The following is a 13,995-nucleotide window of genomic DNA, read 5'->3' as shown; positions in this document are numbered from 1 at the left end:
GCTTTTAAGTTCTTGTCCCTCAACATTGGCAAGAGTAAAACTGATTTTGGTAGCCAGGGCTTGCTTTATTTTCATTCCAAAGGCACGAGTGAGATTTTTTCCCCTCTGTATCTTGTTGAAAGTTCGGTTACTTCCCCAAGAACAGAACTGAATGTACCTGAAGACAGCTTTGAAATGGCTGCAGTGTGCGTGAGAAAGGGCAAGCCCGATCGTGTGCTACGCTGGGTGGGTGCCTGGAAGGGCAGGCTAAGCACAGCTCTGCCACTCACCACAGGCATAGCTGGAGCGCCTTTGCAGCCTTTCATCAATGAACTTCGAGAGGTTTTTTTATGAATGGGAGCTTCGTCATTGAATGAATGCCAGAGTGCTGAGCTCCGATTGGCCCTGAAGGCTAAACTCCGCCCACTGTTCACGACACCAGGGCCAGCGGGAGCACGGATTGGCTGGCGTGCCCCAGCCCTCAGCTTCATTCACAAATTCACTGGAACAAAGGAGTGGGCGAGCCGCGGCCGCGAGCGCGGCGATGGGCCAATGGGAGGCCGCCCCCGGCCCCGCAGCGGCCTGACGGCCCAGGGGGGCGGGGCCGCGCCGGGCTCCGCGTGGGCCGCGAGGCGCCGCCGGTGAGGGACGGGCACCGGGACCGGGACCGGCCGGGGCGGGGGCCGCTGTCCCGGACGGGGGGGCTCGTCCCGGCTGGAGCTGACGGGCTCGTTCCCGCCTCGCAGCTCAAGTTTCGGCAGCCGCGGCGCGATCGCCGCCTCCCGCGGACGGCGGGAGCGCGGGGGAACCGTGCCGAGCGCGCTGCCTCCCGGCCGGCCGCAGAGCGCGATAGGCAGGGAGCAGACCGGCCCGCAGAGAGCCTCCCCCTGCGCCCTCCCTGGGGACCCGCCGAGAGCCGGCAGCCCCGCGGAGGCGGTGCACGGGCGGCGGGATGAAGGGATACCTGGACCAGCGGGTGCCGTTCACGCTCCCGCAGGTGAGCGGGAGGGTCGCGGGTAGAGGCTCGGGGTCGGCCCCGCTCCGGACGGGTACCCCACTCTGATCCGCTCCTCCCGCAGCAGCCTCCGGGCCAGGCGGCTCCCGGCGGAGCTCTGATGGGCGTTGGGAAGAGAGCCGGAGATCCGGGCTTGCCGCCGGCGCAGGATTCGGAAGGTAAGGGGGCGCGGGAGGGGATGGTGACAGTGAAGGTGAAGGCGACTGGGCGAGGAGCGGGTCCCCCGCCGCCCGGTTCTGCAGTCCCTCCCCAGCACTCCGCTGAGGAAACCTCTCGCTTTCCGCGCAGAGCTCTTCCAGGACTTGGGCAGGCTCCAGGAGACCTGGCTGACAGAAGGTAGGTGCTTCCCTCGCTCCCTTCTGTCTGTCTCTTGCCGCTCTTGTGCTCCGTTTGCCCGGCTTCAGGCTGTCAGCGCTTTATTCAGACTTGCCAGCCTCTGGCTTGTGCGAACGAAGACGCGTGAATCGCACTATGGTGCCGGGTGTTTGCTGGTGAATGGAACTTGGCAGTTGGCCACTTATTTCCCTGGTTACAATTTTCGCTTCAGGCTACTTGTAACTGGTTCGATTTCATGCTAATTTCATAAACGGTTTGGGTTGGAAGGGACATCAAAGCTCCCCCAGTTCCAACTCCCTGCCACGGGCAGGGACACCTTCTGCTAGAGCAGGTTGCTCCAAGCCCCTGTGTCCAACCTGGCCTTGAACACTGCCAGGGATGGGGAAGCCACAGCTTCTCTGGGCACTCTGTGCCAGCGCCTCAGCACCCTCACAGGGAAGAGCTTCTGCCTCAGGTCTAATCTAAATCTCCTCTCTCAGTTTATCTTTGTTGGTTGCCAGAACGTTGATATTTTCTTACACAAACAATAAATTCTTTTTTTAAATTGGGGCACAAAATTCTTCTCTTAATTTATTTCTTTTTTTTTTTTTTAATTTAAATTTTTTAAGATAACTCTTTGAAGGGACCTTCCTGGAATTTACACACTGCTCAGCTCGGTGTCTAAATTGTTTTGCCTTTTGACTTTAAGAAAGAGCAAATTTCAAATCCCAGGAAGTCTCATGAATTCCAAGTGAAACCATTTTTACACAGTGCACTGAATTTGCTCTGATTCCAGTACTACGAATGATCGATTTTGATTTGATTAATCAACATTCAAACCAGATCGTCAAGCACAGAACTGATAAATAGAAATGTGCTTGTTGTGAGATAGGTACTTAACAAATTTTTCACAGTAATAATATAAAAATACACATGGCATTTTGAACAGAGTTATTTCCCCTCATTATACCACAATGAAAGAACAATCCTATGAAAAAGGGGTTTTAAGTCTCCAAAAAGGTTTTTGTGAACTAAGAAAGATTAAGGGGAAAAAAAACCCAAAGTCAGAGATTTTTTGTTCATGTCAATCTGAAATGATGCTGATCAGGCAGCGTTCAGGACTGGGAGGGTTGGAAAGATGCAAGAGGAATCACCTGGAGTATGTTCAGGGTTGAAACACTCACCTGACTTGCATCAGGGCTGAAAAATCCATTGCTGCTCATGTCCTAGATCTCCTAATGTGCACACATCCTTGAGGCGGGTTTCTCTTAACTGTTCAATAATCTGGAGTTGCTGAGAAGATAAGTTTGCTTCAGAACTGATTTCTAATGTTTGATAATATTTTTAGCTCACTAATCTAAAGAATTTGCATAGAATCTCTTACAGTACATTTGTCAGTAGCAGCGTGTTTGTAGAATGAATTCACAAGTACCCTGGGGTGAAGGGAAGGTCACACGTGGTCTCATAGCACTGCACAGAAAGAGGAAACCTGCTGCTATACATGGTTAGTAAATGTTCATGCAAACCCTATTGCATGTTCTTAGAATATAAGAAGAAATATATATATATAACTTTAAGTGTAGATGCAGGTTCGGGCAGAACAAGAATATGTCTATCTCTTGCAGCTATATGAAGTAGATAATGAATATTGTGGGTTGGAACTAGATCATCTTTAAGGTCCCTTCCAACCAAAATCATTCTATGATAATATGAAAATATGTATGTTCTCCTGGCAACTTGGCCCTGTAGCCTTCTACTACAGGACTGCAAGTAGCACTGTGCAGCAGCAGGGCTGTGCGCTCTCACTCCAGCCATTCGAATCCCCTGCCTGTTGTTAATGCGGTGTTATTCCCCAAGGTTTATTTTTGGCATGTCTTTTCTAGCTTAGCAAGTGACTGAGATTAGTGGGTTTCCATTGTCCGTGTCCCTTTACTTTCACTACGTCACCTTTGCTTTAGAGCTGAGGGAGTGCACTCTGCAAGATCACAAACTCTCGGTTGGTCTGTTCTGTACCAGCAGCAGCATTTCTTTCAGCAACGGTTTGTGAGAGGTTTTGTGAAATATCAATCTGCTGCAGGCTCTCCCCTGCAGCAAAAGGGATGGAAAAGTAATTGTTAGAAGTAATAAAATATTCTAACACAACGTGTGTTATGGTTAAGGTTCTCCCCACATTCTCCCAGGGCGCACACCCCAAAGCTCAGTTCTTTACCGCATTAATTGCTGTCTCTGGGTAATGGAGCACTGCTCAGGAGGTGGACTGAAGCCACCTGCTCTAGTGGAAGGTGTCCCTGCCCATGGAAGGGGTTTGGAATTGGATGAGCTTTAAGGTCCCTTCCAACCCAAACCATTCTCTGATTCTGTGCTAATGCTCTTAACTGTTTCCCTGCTCACCGCATTCAGCAACAACTTGTTCCAGTCAGATCGGCTGTTCCACAGGGAATGAGGCCTCTGCAGATTTTCAGATGTCTTTGTTAGACAATCTTTGACATATTCAAATACCTCAGACCTTGCTGTTATTCTTGGACTTGTTCTAACAATGCTGTCCATAGGGCAGATGCCTTGAAATGAGTTTTAGTGCACTGATTCTGGGGGAAAGAGCAGCTGGTTGCTGTCAGCTCTTCTTTGACTACACCAACGTTTCCCATTGCAAACCCACACATACTATTAACATTATACATACTACTCATCATTTCCTCTTCATGCAACCAGATATTCTTTTTGTTCTTCTGAAATGTTCTCCTGCTGATTTACTTGGCACTATCCCACCAGTGCCAAGGTACCCATTGCTTCTGGAGCTCCTGAAAAGATTGTGCATGGAGGCATCGATGTTTCCTGTTCTGCTCATCACTTTGGCATAGCCTTTCCAAATTTATTAGTTGGTTGTTGCTTTTCCTATGCTAAATGCTTAAAAATCCCTACGTGGTTTGTTTCTAATGAAAATTGTGAACCCTGAGCTAATAAACTTGCCGCTGTCCTTATTTCCAAGGTAAGAGAGAAGGAGGCTGGCAGGCTATTAAGGGGCAAATCTGCAGGCGAAAGAACTGTATTCATTAATCCCAAAGGGAAACTCACCTTAGCCACTAAAGCGCATTCCAGCAGAAAGCTCAGATCTTTCCTGCATAGGCTTAATTCTGCCTTACTGTTAATTATACCATACAAAGTGCCAAATCTAATTCTCTCCCTCTCTCCCTCCCCTGGCAGCTCAGGTTCCAGACAGTGATGAGCAATTTGTGCCTGACTTTCATTCAGAAAACTGTAAGTAGCATGGGGGTGATCACACATCTCAGGGGAGAAGGGCAGGATACACTTCAACCAAATCCATAAATGCAACACACAGGCATTGGGGCTAAAGTGCTCATTTTGTTTCTGCATTGCTATGGAGTAGATTGTTGTGATGGTGACAAAAGCCCCATGCTAACTGTCCACTTTTGCACAATGCAAAAGTATCTTTGTGTGGTAGTAGCTGCACAGTCCCTTATGCTGAATGGTTTCAACAGATATGTATTTCAGTTGGTGTAGATGTGAATATTTAGGTGTAGGTGTGAATAGGTGAGAAAATGCATCACTGTGATGATCAAATGTTAGATTTGTGCTATTCCTCCACCCAAAGCAAAATAAATCAGACTATGCATGGAATTATGGTGCTGTGTCCCCTGCAGGTGCTTTTGGGGGGCTCTACTCACCTGCGTGGTCCCTGCCTGAGCATCTGCTGCCAGCATGGCCTCTGTGAGACAGTGGTCCTCTCTGCTGCCCGCCCCAGCATGGGGACATAGTATCCCTGGAGGTGGGCTGGCTGGCTTGCTTGCTCTCTGTTCTTATGAACAGATTGCATGTGTTCGCACAGAAGTGGGGAAACTGTACCATAAATGTGTGCTCTGAGAACTGGTCAAAGCACTTCACGTTACAAAGGAGCTGAATGTTGCACAGGTCCAAGTATAAGTACAGGAACCTTCCACACAATGACCATGCAGCTCTTTCTGCTTTCCTCCCACTGGCCCTGCAGCACAGCTGGGTTTGCTCTCTGAGTCATGTATCTTGTTTCTTCCTCTTTTTGGCCCAGAACTGAGGAGAGGGGCCGGTCCAATGTTTCACTCTGAATGAATGAATAAGCCGGTTGTAATGCAATAGCCTGTTCCAGCTAATAGGGGCCGGAAAGAATTGGCTGCTCCTAGCACAGCCAGCTTCTTGACACTTCAATGGAGTGCAGTGTACTGAGCAGAGCAGTTTAGTTTTGTCCATCCCTGCTCCCCCCCCATCAGACTCAGTTGACACATTGGCACTTTTAGATGGGTTCTATATATCTGCTTACACCATCCACTGGAAAGAGCTGCTGCAGACAGAAGGGGAATGGCTGCCTCAAGCATAGAAAGACCCTTTTCTCTTTCGACTCTTGCCTGGGCCTGGGGTGTTGGCACTGATGCAGGGGGGTCATGTCTGGGGTACAGAATCCAGCCCAAGGCAGGACCACTGGGTCAGCACTCACCTGCCAGCAGCTTGGGCAGTGCCAAGAGCTGTTAGTGCCAGGACTGATGATTGATGGCAGCCCCAGGAGTGGCCGTGGGAGCCACTTGTCCCTCAGAAGCAGCCACAATCTGAGGCTCCAGTATCTTATGGATTCATTTATTTATATTGCTCCTGTCAAGCTGGCTGGATCCCTTTGGGTGCTGGCAGGGCATAAGGATGGGCTACTCTGGCACAGGCTGAAACGAAAGGCAGGCAAAAGAAGTCAGGTTTTCCCCCTCTTGCTGAGAAAATTAATTCCAGAGAGGGGTGTTTGCAATAGAAAGTGGCCTTAATCTCCTGTGCAGAGAGACAGCAGGAGACATTTCTCCAGCCTTCCCAGTGCAGTAGCACTTCTGAAGGGACAATGTGTCCTTTATGTAAGGGAGAACTGGCTTGAGGCTGGCTGGTGCACACACAGTTCAGGTCAGCCCCGAAACAAACTTAGCAAAAAGATGAGGGATCAACAGATGAGGATGTTTCTTTCCATCCTGAAAACTGTCCTCACGGCTCTGAACATCCCAGTCTTTGTGAGCAGCATCGTGTCAGCTTGAAGAGGTGTGAGGGAGCTCGTGAAGAAGGACTGTAGCTTATGAAGAGTTCACAGGTTTGATGTGGAGGGAGATTTTTCCCTTGTTCGAAAAACCAGCCTAAACCTTATGTACCTTTCTGGGGTCACTTTTCTTTCCTTCCTACGTGTCAGCGACCTCCTAACAGCATCAGCAGAGCCCAGAGGCAAAGGTAGAAGATGCTTTACTGTGTCCTTCGACCAGGATAAGCTTTTCTGAGGAACTACTGAAGGCAGTTTTGCTCCCTGCTGGATTTAATCAAGCATAAAAAGTAACAATACTCACATCCTACTTCCTGGTGCTGTAAACTGCAACCCGCATTTGTTATTCATGAAATTCTAACCAGCCCAGAATTATCCCTTCTTGTTTGCATTAGGCCACAACCATGAACCACTGTGCTGAAAATGCAAAGAAAGCCTTTTCCTTTGTGCCTGGGTTGTCACTGATGTTTTGGCTGAGCAGAGCAGTTCAGGGGTTCCCCCAGCCCCACATCCAGGGGTGTTGGACCATCAGCACAGAAGAGATTCAGCACAGGGAAACCTGCATTTGGAAGTTACCCAGGTAGCTGCAAAGTGCCCGTGTGGCAGCCTCCTGCCTGGGAAGCACTAGTATTAACCTGGTACGATTAATGACATTAGATACTGAGAGGGGTGGAAGATGCTCTTCCAACTTTGAGGGATATCATAGTGAAAGCAAGGACATGGAAGTCAGACTTCTGGTTTTACTGTGCTTTAACACTGATGCAGTTCCTCTGGAAAAGGGGTTTTAGCTATCTAAATTAGTGGCGTGCTTCTGAAACCACTACTTGTGAGCAAGTTAGCCCAGTGACAGCCTGTAATAGAATGCAATGCAGGCAGTAGGATTTTCCCTCAGAAAACCTTCAGGTTTTTAGCTGTGTCTACAAAACCCCGACATTTATTATCTACTGGACAAACAATACCATCAGGGTATTATACTAGTGCATTATAATTGAATGCCACGTGGTAATGCTACTCACAAGACATGCTCACCAGGGATGCCAGTGAAAGAGCATATTGCTTGATGCAAACCAAAACTTGGCTTTTATGGGGTTAAAAATAAGAGTATGTGCAAAATGTCTGTCCCAGGAAATACCCACTTCAAATCCTTTCCAGACTGCCTGGATTATCACAGAGCATGTTAACAGTACCTTAGATTTGCTCTTGTAAGGTTGGTGTATCATACAAATCCTACTAAACTGAGGGCAGAGCTCAGGCGGCTCCAGCAAACACTTGTGCGTGGTGGTGTTCCTCTGAGCCAGCCGAACAAGGACAAGGTGATGGAATCTCAACTGACTTCTTCCTGGCTGATAAATATAAATACAAGCATATTTATCTCTCCATAACCAAGAAAAGTGTCAACCTGATCTTTCATTTCTCTCCCCACAGTAGCTTTTCACAGTCCTCCTGCTAAGATTAAACAGGAGCCGCAGAGTCCCTCCTCAGACCCCGCGCTGTCCTGCACCCATAAGCAGCCATTCCAGTACCACAATGGCGAGCAGTGCCTTTACACCAGGTAACACAGCTTGCACAGGGGAGAGGCAGGAGCTGCTCTGAAATCAAGCACTACTGCATCATCTAATAATGAGGTGTTATGACAACAATCTGGTCTGTCTGCTGGGTAAGGGCAGTGCACATGTGCTGCAATACAAATGAGCCAGTGGGTCAGCTCATGGCAGCCTGCTCATACTTCCATTTACTGCACTGGATAGTGCAGACCTGTGTAGGGTAGATCTGGGCTCACCTCTTTTTTCTCTTCCCTGGCGCTGTTCTTCAGCTATCCTGATGCTGAGAGCATCTATCACGTGCCTTTCCTTCCCCATTGCCTTCCAAACCCTGCCCCGCAAGGAGATCCCTGACACCGTTGCCCACAGTCCCAGCTGCTTGCCTGAGTTATAATATGGGTTCTTCAGTACTGACACATCCAGTGCTCTGTTTGAAGGGTTATTGCTGTTCTGCATGGGGGCAACCAGTGATCGGAAAGGAAGGAGTGTATGCTGGGAGTTTTGTGGCCTGGGTGGCAGCACAGAGGGACAGCATGTCTGCCTGTGCTGCTGCCACAGGTCCTTCTCAGAGAACTGTAATGCTCCAATATCTGTTTGACTGACCCCAGTGCCTATGATCAACCAAGACAAGTTGGAATCAAGTCTCCCAACCCAGGAACCCCAATACAGTCACCATTTCAACAGTTCCCAAGACAGGACAGAAGCTTCCTCACCCCTGCGGGGCCACCACATCCCACATCCAGCTGTGGATACCCCAACGAAAACAGGTGAGTTACTGCCAGGAGGAGGCAGCCATTGGGAAGAAGGGTTGTCCTCCTTGGTGGTTCGGGGAGGAGGGGCTGCAGCATCCAGATTAAAGTGCTCAGTTTCCAGCCATTCAAAGTGCCTGGGAGCCACCACTGCTGCCTTGGGTTTGAAGAAGTCTAGAAGTGTAAGCCTGTCAGGTTCTGCAGATGATGGGCTGTGTAGCTGCCCTTGGAAACATCTTTCATTAGGGTCCCTTCCTTGCCCCAGCCACACATACAGCTCCTACAGCCCTTGTAACAGGCTGAGGCTGAGAAAGTTTCTGTCCCTCAACCAGCCCTGCACCAGGGCCAAGATCAGAGGGCCAAGCAAGCAGCCAGCCCATGTCCTCTCCCCTCTTCTAGCTCTGTGTACCAGCCACCTGTGGAGATGTGCCGTTCCTTCCCCTCCTCGCAGGGCATAGCCCAGGAAGACCCTATTGCCTACCAGCGCCAGATGTCTGAGCCCTGCCTCCCGTACCCTCATCAGGGCCTCAAGCGGGAGTACCAGGACCTGCGGTATGAGCAAGGCAGCCAGATGGGCAGCAGCCGCCAGTACCCAGCAGCTCTGATGATCAAGCAGGAGCAGGTGGACTATATGTACGACTCAGGTAGGAAGAACCAGGCATCAGCAGGGCTGAGTAACCTCCTGGGTGAACATCCATCACTGATGGCTTTAGAATGCTACTACAGCATCTTCAGGCATATGTGTGGTCTGGGAAACGAGCTGAGCACAAGAGAAAGAGGGTTATAATTGTGGAAACATCTCTTTAGACACCAGAGTAGGTGATCCTCTTATCCTTCCACAAGGGATAAGTCTTATGTCTTCAGCAGACCTGTCCAAAAACTTGCTACCCTGACATCACAACACCCTCTTCCAGAGAGAATGTTACTTCTGGTCTCCTGGTATTTTAATGGACATTTTGAACTGTTTCCTTTAGCAGAACTAAGTAGATAAGTCAAAAGCTCCTGTGAGGGTACAGAATCCACCACTGTGGCTATGCTGATATTACACTTTCACCAGGTCTTTCTGTCCAGACAAGGGAAGAAAATGCGCAAACCCAGAAGAATGCTTTTTGTGAGAGTAGTTTATGACTGCAATAACACCCGGTCTGTCAGCCCAGAGCAGCCTCTGCCCTTAGCATCAGCAAAATATCTGCTGCAAGCAATAGCTGTACACAGGAGTCTGAGGGAAATGGAAGGTAAATCTTTCCCAAGCTCCCAGTTACAGCTTACGTTTCAGGTGGGAATGAAAAATAGGTTTGAAACAGAAAACCAAGTTTCGGAAAGCACAAGATACAGAAGATATGACCTGCAGTGCTCAGGCAGCTGCACAGAGACCATGAGCAGACTTGCTGCTTGTTTTCAGAGTCAGGCTATTCTTCCCTTTATGCTTCCTGAGCTGTTTGTGAGAATCTGGTGTGAAAAAGCCAGAGAGACTGAAGACATCTGCAATCACAGTTGTGAGGCGCTGGCTGTAGGAAACCTTCAGATGCTGCTGCTCTCCATTAAGATGATCATAGCACCCCTGGGGAAATGTAATGCCTTCTCACTTGTGGAAACAGCAGCAGAGTGTGCGATTATCTTACATTAAAATGAGGGAGAGGTGTCATACAAACAGCCCATTGCCCAAGGTTTTGTATGGAGTGGTGTATGGGTGACTGATCCTGCCTCCTCTGAAGGACATCATAGGATAGTACTACCGAATAGTGTTCCAGTATACTGGAATAATATATTCCAGAATACTCCTGGAATTCATGCTTGGAAGCGTGATGAAGATGAACTTGTGGTGGGATGGCTGAGACATAGAACGTTATCAGTCTGCCACTAACCTTTTAGGAGGACCTTAAGAGGACGTTGGTTGGAAAGCGGCACTTACCTGCCTGCCTCTGAGATCAAGCTCCTTCTGCTCCTGTGCTTTTTAATGACACGAGTTTATTACTTGCTCTGTAGATGTTCCTGGCTGCCCTTCCATGTATGTAAATGTGGAGAGTTACCCAAGCCATTCAAATACAGAAGATACATTAGGTAAGAACCTCAGTGACTGTTGTCTTTTCCCTGCATTGCATTGCCTTCTGGTACTACCCTCTCTTTGTCTACAACTGCCTGTGTTGCTTCCTCTTTCAGGCTGCAGCTATGACAAGCAGATGAGGTCCTTCACTGATGACGTCTGTGTTGTTCCAGAAAAATTTGAAGGTTGGAAAACAATGGCTCGGCATTTGGGTGTCAGATGGGGTTATCCAGCATCTTTGCCAGCCACTTATGCACTGTCTGCATAGCTGGTTACACTGTGTTCCTGCAGAGGTGGTAGCTGGGGTTCAGACCTGCCTTTGGGAGATCCCATTTCTTGAGCTTTTTTAGCAGCAAAAAAGCCTTCTACCATAAGTAGCTTAATTGCGAGGTTCACCAGAGCTCCTCGTGGCAGAGCTGCTGCTGAATCGGCTGCTCTGTTGAGCTTGAACTGGAATATTCCACTTGTGAAATGTTCTTTGTGTTTTGCACCTGCCTTTGCAGTGTTACCTGAGCAACACCCGCTTTGTTCTCAGCAGGAGACATCAAGCAGGAAGCCGGAGGGTACCGGGAAGGACCCCCCTACCAGCGACGGGGATCTCTCCAGCTCTGGCAATTCCTTGTGGCTTTATTAGATGATCCAACCAATTCCCACTTCATTGCCTGGACTGGTAGAGGGATGGAGTTCAAGCTCATTGAGCCAGAAGAGGTGAAACCATTAAACCATTTAGCTTCTCTACAGGCTCAAGGGAAGCAGCCATTGTTTCTGAGGCTGGAAATTCCCAAGTGGTTTTCCCTCTGCCCTGGGAAGGCTCCTGCCTGCCAGAGGTATTTGCTCGACCCTGCAGCAAGCCAGGTGCTGACAGCAAATGAGCTCTATAGTGGGAAGGAGAATGACTCTCATGATACAGGGTTCTTCAGTTTGAGTTTTACTCTTCTTGTTGAAAAGCTGCTAAATTATTGTTGTTTGAATCTATTATTGTGTGTTTGTGTTGTGGTACCATTCCTCAAAAGAGAATCAGCTGGATAATGTTCTTTGGCCCTTGGGTTGGGTTCATTCATGGGGACATTCATGCACTTGGATGCTTTATTCTACAGGTAGCCAGGCTGTGGGGTATCCAAAAGAACCGTCCAGCCATGAACTATGACAAGCTGAGCCGATCCCTTCGCTACTACTATGAGAAAGGCATCATGCAGAAGGTCAGTTTGCAAACAGATGGAGGTTTTATGCCTTTAATGACACTTCTCATGTTTGAGGTAGGAAATCTTACAGGTACAGGATGTACTTGAGCTAGCCAGGCATCCTGAGCTTTCTTTCCCTATAATTTCTCCTTGCAGCAGTTAAATGAGGAATGTGTAAAGGAGCTGAATTTAGGTAATGTATGGGAAATAAAGCAAAGGGGAATAATGATTTCTTTCTTTTTCTGTATATGTCTTCAGTCAGGAGTTGGCATTTATGCAGCTGCAAGGACGTATAATCAGACTTGCAGTTGGTGAGCAAAAGGCTGCTTGGGGGCTGGTCCTATGTGGCAGGGATGGTCTCTTCCAGCTCCAGAGCACTGGAGAGGATAGCTGTGAGTGTAATCACATCACAGTGCAGACCAGTCAGGGTCTGTGGATGCTGTTGCTATCTGGACAGCATCCCATTGCCCAAGAGCTGTTCCAAGGGAGCCCAGAGCAAGCAGAACGACAGCACCAGGAGAACTTTACAACTCTGACACGTCCCAGGGCAACGTGCTGGAGCGGACAGAGGTTTTGCAAACCTCCCTGGTGCTGAGGAGCACTGCCCGGCGCTGCCCGTGTGCCTGCAGCGTTCATCCCGTCTCTCCCCTGCAGGTGGCCGGGGAGCGCTACGTGTACAAGTTCGTGTGTGAGCCCGAAGCCTTGTTCTCTCTGGCCTTCCCCGATAACCAGCGGCCAGCGCTGAGGGCAGAGTTGGACCGGCAGGTCAGTGAGGAGGACACGGTGCCTCTATCGCACCTGGATGAGAATGCCCCTTATCTGCCAGACCTTGGGAGCCTCCCTCCACAGCTTTACAGCAAGGGCTACACGTACTAGCACTGCTGGGAGCACGCTCTGCCACCCTTGCTTGTGTATAGTAGAAGTCTGGTTAGTGTTCAATCAGTATAAGCAGTTTTCCAGGCCAGCCTGGGGTGGCACTAAACTATGAATACCTGCTTTGGTCAGGAAAAGGGTTCAGGTACATGGGTGGGTAAGCACCTAACAGGGGTCTTGTGTGGTTGTGGTAAGACCCTCCCCTATTTGTCAGGATGGGGCTTGGGCTCAGTGAAGCAGACATCTCCCGAGCAGCAGAGCTGCACCTTCTGCAGCATATCGAGCCTAGGGCCATCACCTGGGCTCTGTTACAGATACAAGGATGCTACTGCTGACTCCATTCCTCCTACACATGTACTGAACCTCTGTATAACCTGCCCTCAGTAAGGGCTGTCTCTGACCTGCATGGACTCACCTCCATAAGGCCAGCCTTGCCTTCGTTGCAGGATGGCTGCAACACAGCAGTCACAGATCATACACCTTCCCTGTGAACTGCTTTGTAGGGATGGGGCATACGTGTCCTGTACATGTATAGTCCTGCCTCGTCACCTCCTTGCTCATAACACTTTATGCCAGGGCTATCTGAGCAGGGTGGCCAGAGGCACTGGCCAGGATTGCAGCAGCTGCTGAATCCAGAGCATTACCAATCCAGCCTTGTAGAGGAAATCCTGTATATTGATTGAAAGCCTCATTTCCCCCGTAGCCTCTCCCCTGCATGGCTAATGCCAACCCTCTCAGCCTTGTCCCTGGGCGTGAGGGCCAGGAAAGGCAGCTCTCCGTGCCTGAGGCCAGGTACTCAGGGCAGCCTTCTCTGCCGATGCCTTTGCGTGCCTGCTGCAGTCCAGACTTGGTGTTCTGGCAGCTCCCGTCCCTCCTACCCTGCCAAGCACTTCCTCTGGTGTCCCCAAAGTGAGGGTGAAGGGGAACCCTTCCATTGGTATAAACTGCCTTTACTATTTATGAGTGTAAAAAATACTGTAATTAATAAATTGGTTTATGTCTTTGGCCAAGTGCAACTTCATTCGGCCCCTGGCTAGCTTAGTCCTCCCTTGCCTTCTGAGCTTGCTTTGCCTGGCTCCTCGGCCCCAGCTTACAGCTTTGGGTAGCTCATGCACAGAGCTCAGGGATGCTCATTTACTTCTGAACCACACCGGAGTTCCAGAAATACAGAACCAGTCCTACAGCCAGGACTGAAGGATCACAATGGAACATGTCACCTCTGGCTGCACCTTGCATCAGGGAAACAGC

At 49.5% G+C, this 13,995-nt stretch overlaps 1 protein-coding gene across 4 annotated transcripts; it reads left to right on the top strand.

The window, feature by feature from the left end:
• Positions 1-624: 624 nt before the first annotated feature.
• Positions 625-13,768, top strand: ETV4 (ETS variant transcription factor 4). Of its 4 annotated transcripts, none has more exons than XM_030508464.1 (12): positions 625-976; positions 1,062-1,152; positions 1,283-1,330; positions 4,511-4,564; positions 7,785-7,911; positions 8,509-8,667; positions 9,049-9,293; positions 10,636-10,710; positions 10,810-10,878; positions 11,229-11,401; positions 11,791-11,892; positions 12,529-13,768. In XM_030508464.1, exons 1-12 carry the CDS (start codon positions 932-934, stop codon positions 12,748-12,750), a joined length of 1,410 nt encoding a protein of 469 aa, XP_030364324.1. In that variant the 5' UTR covers positions 625-931; the 3' UTR covers positions 12,751-13,768. The 4 variants fall into 4 exon arrangements, with proteins under 4 accessions (XP_030364324.1, XP_030364323.1, XP_030364322.1 ...); XM_030508463.1 differs by having other exon boundaries at positions 635-976; positions 1,059-1,152; positions 11,232-11,401; XM_030508462.1 differs by having other exon boundaries at positions 635-976; positions 1,059-1,152.
• The last annotated feature ends 227 nt before the right edge of the window (positions 13,769-13,995 follow it).

The sequence above is a fragment of the Strigops habroptila genome, chromosome 19 (genome assembly GCF_004027225.2).
Source record: "Strigops habroptila isolate Jane chromosome 19, bStrHab1.2.pri, whole genome shotgun sequence".
NCBI classification, from domain to species: Eukaryota; Metazoa; Chordata; class Aves; order Psittaciformes; family Psittacidae; genus Strigops; species Strigops habroptila.
Note: the sequence above shows the minus strand (reverse complement) of the source record. Positions and strands in the feature narration are given on the sequence as shown.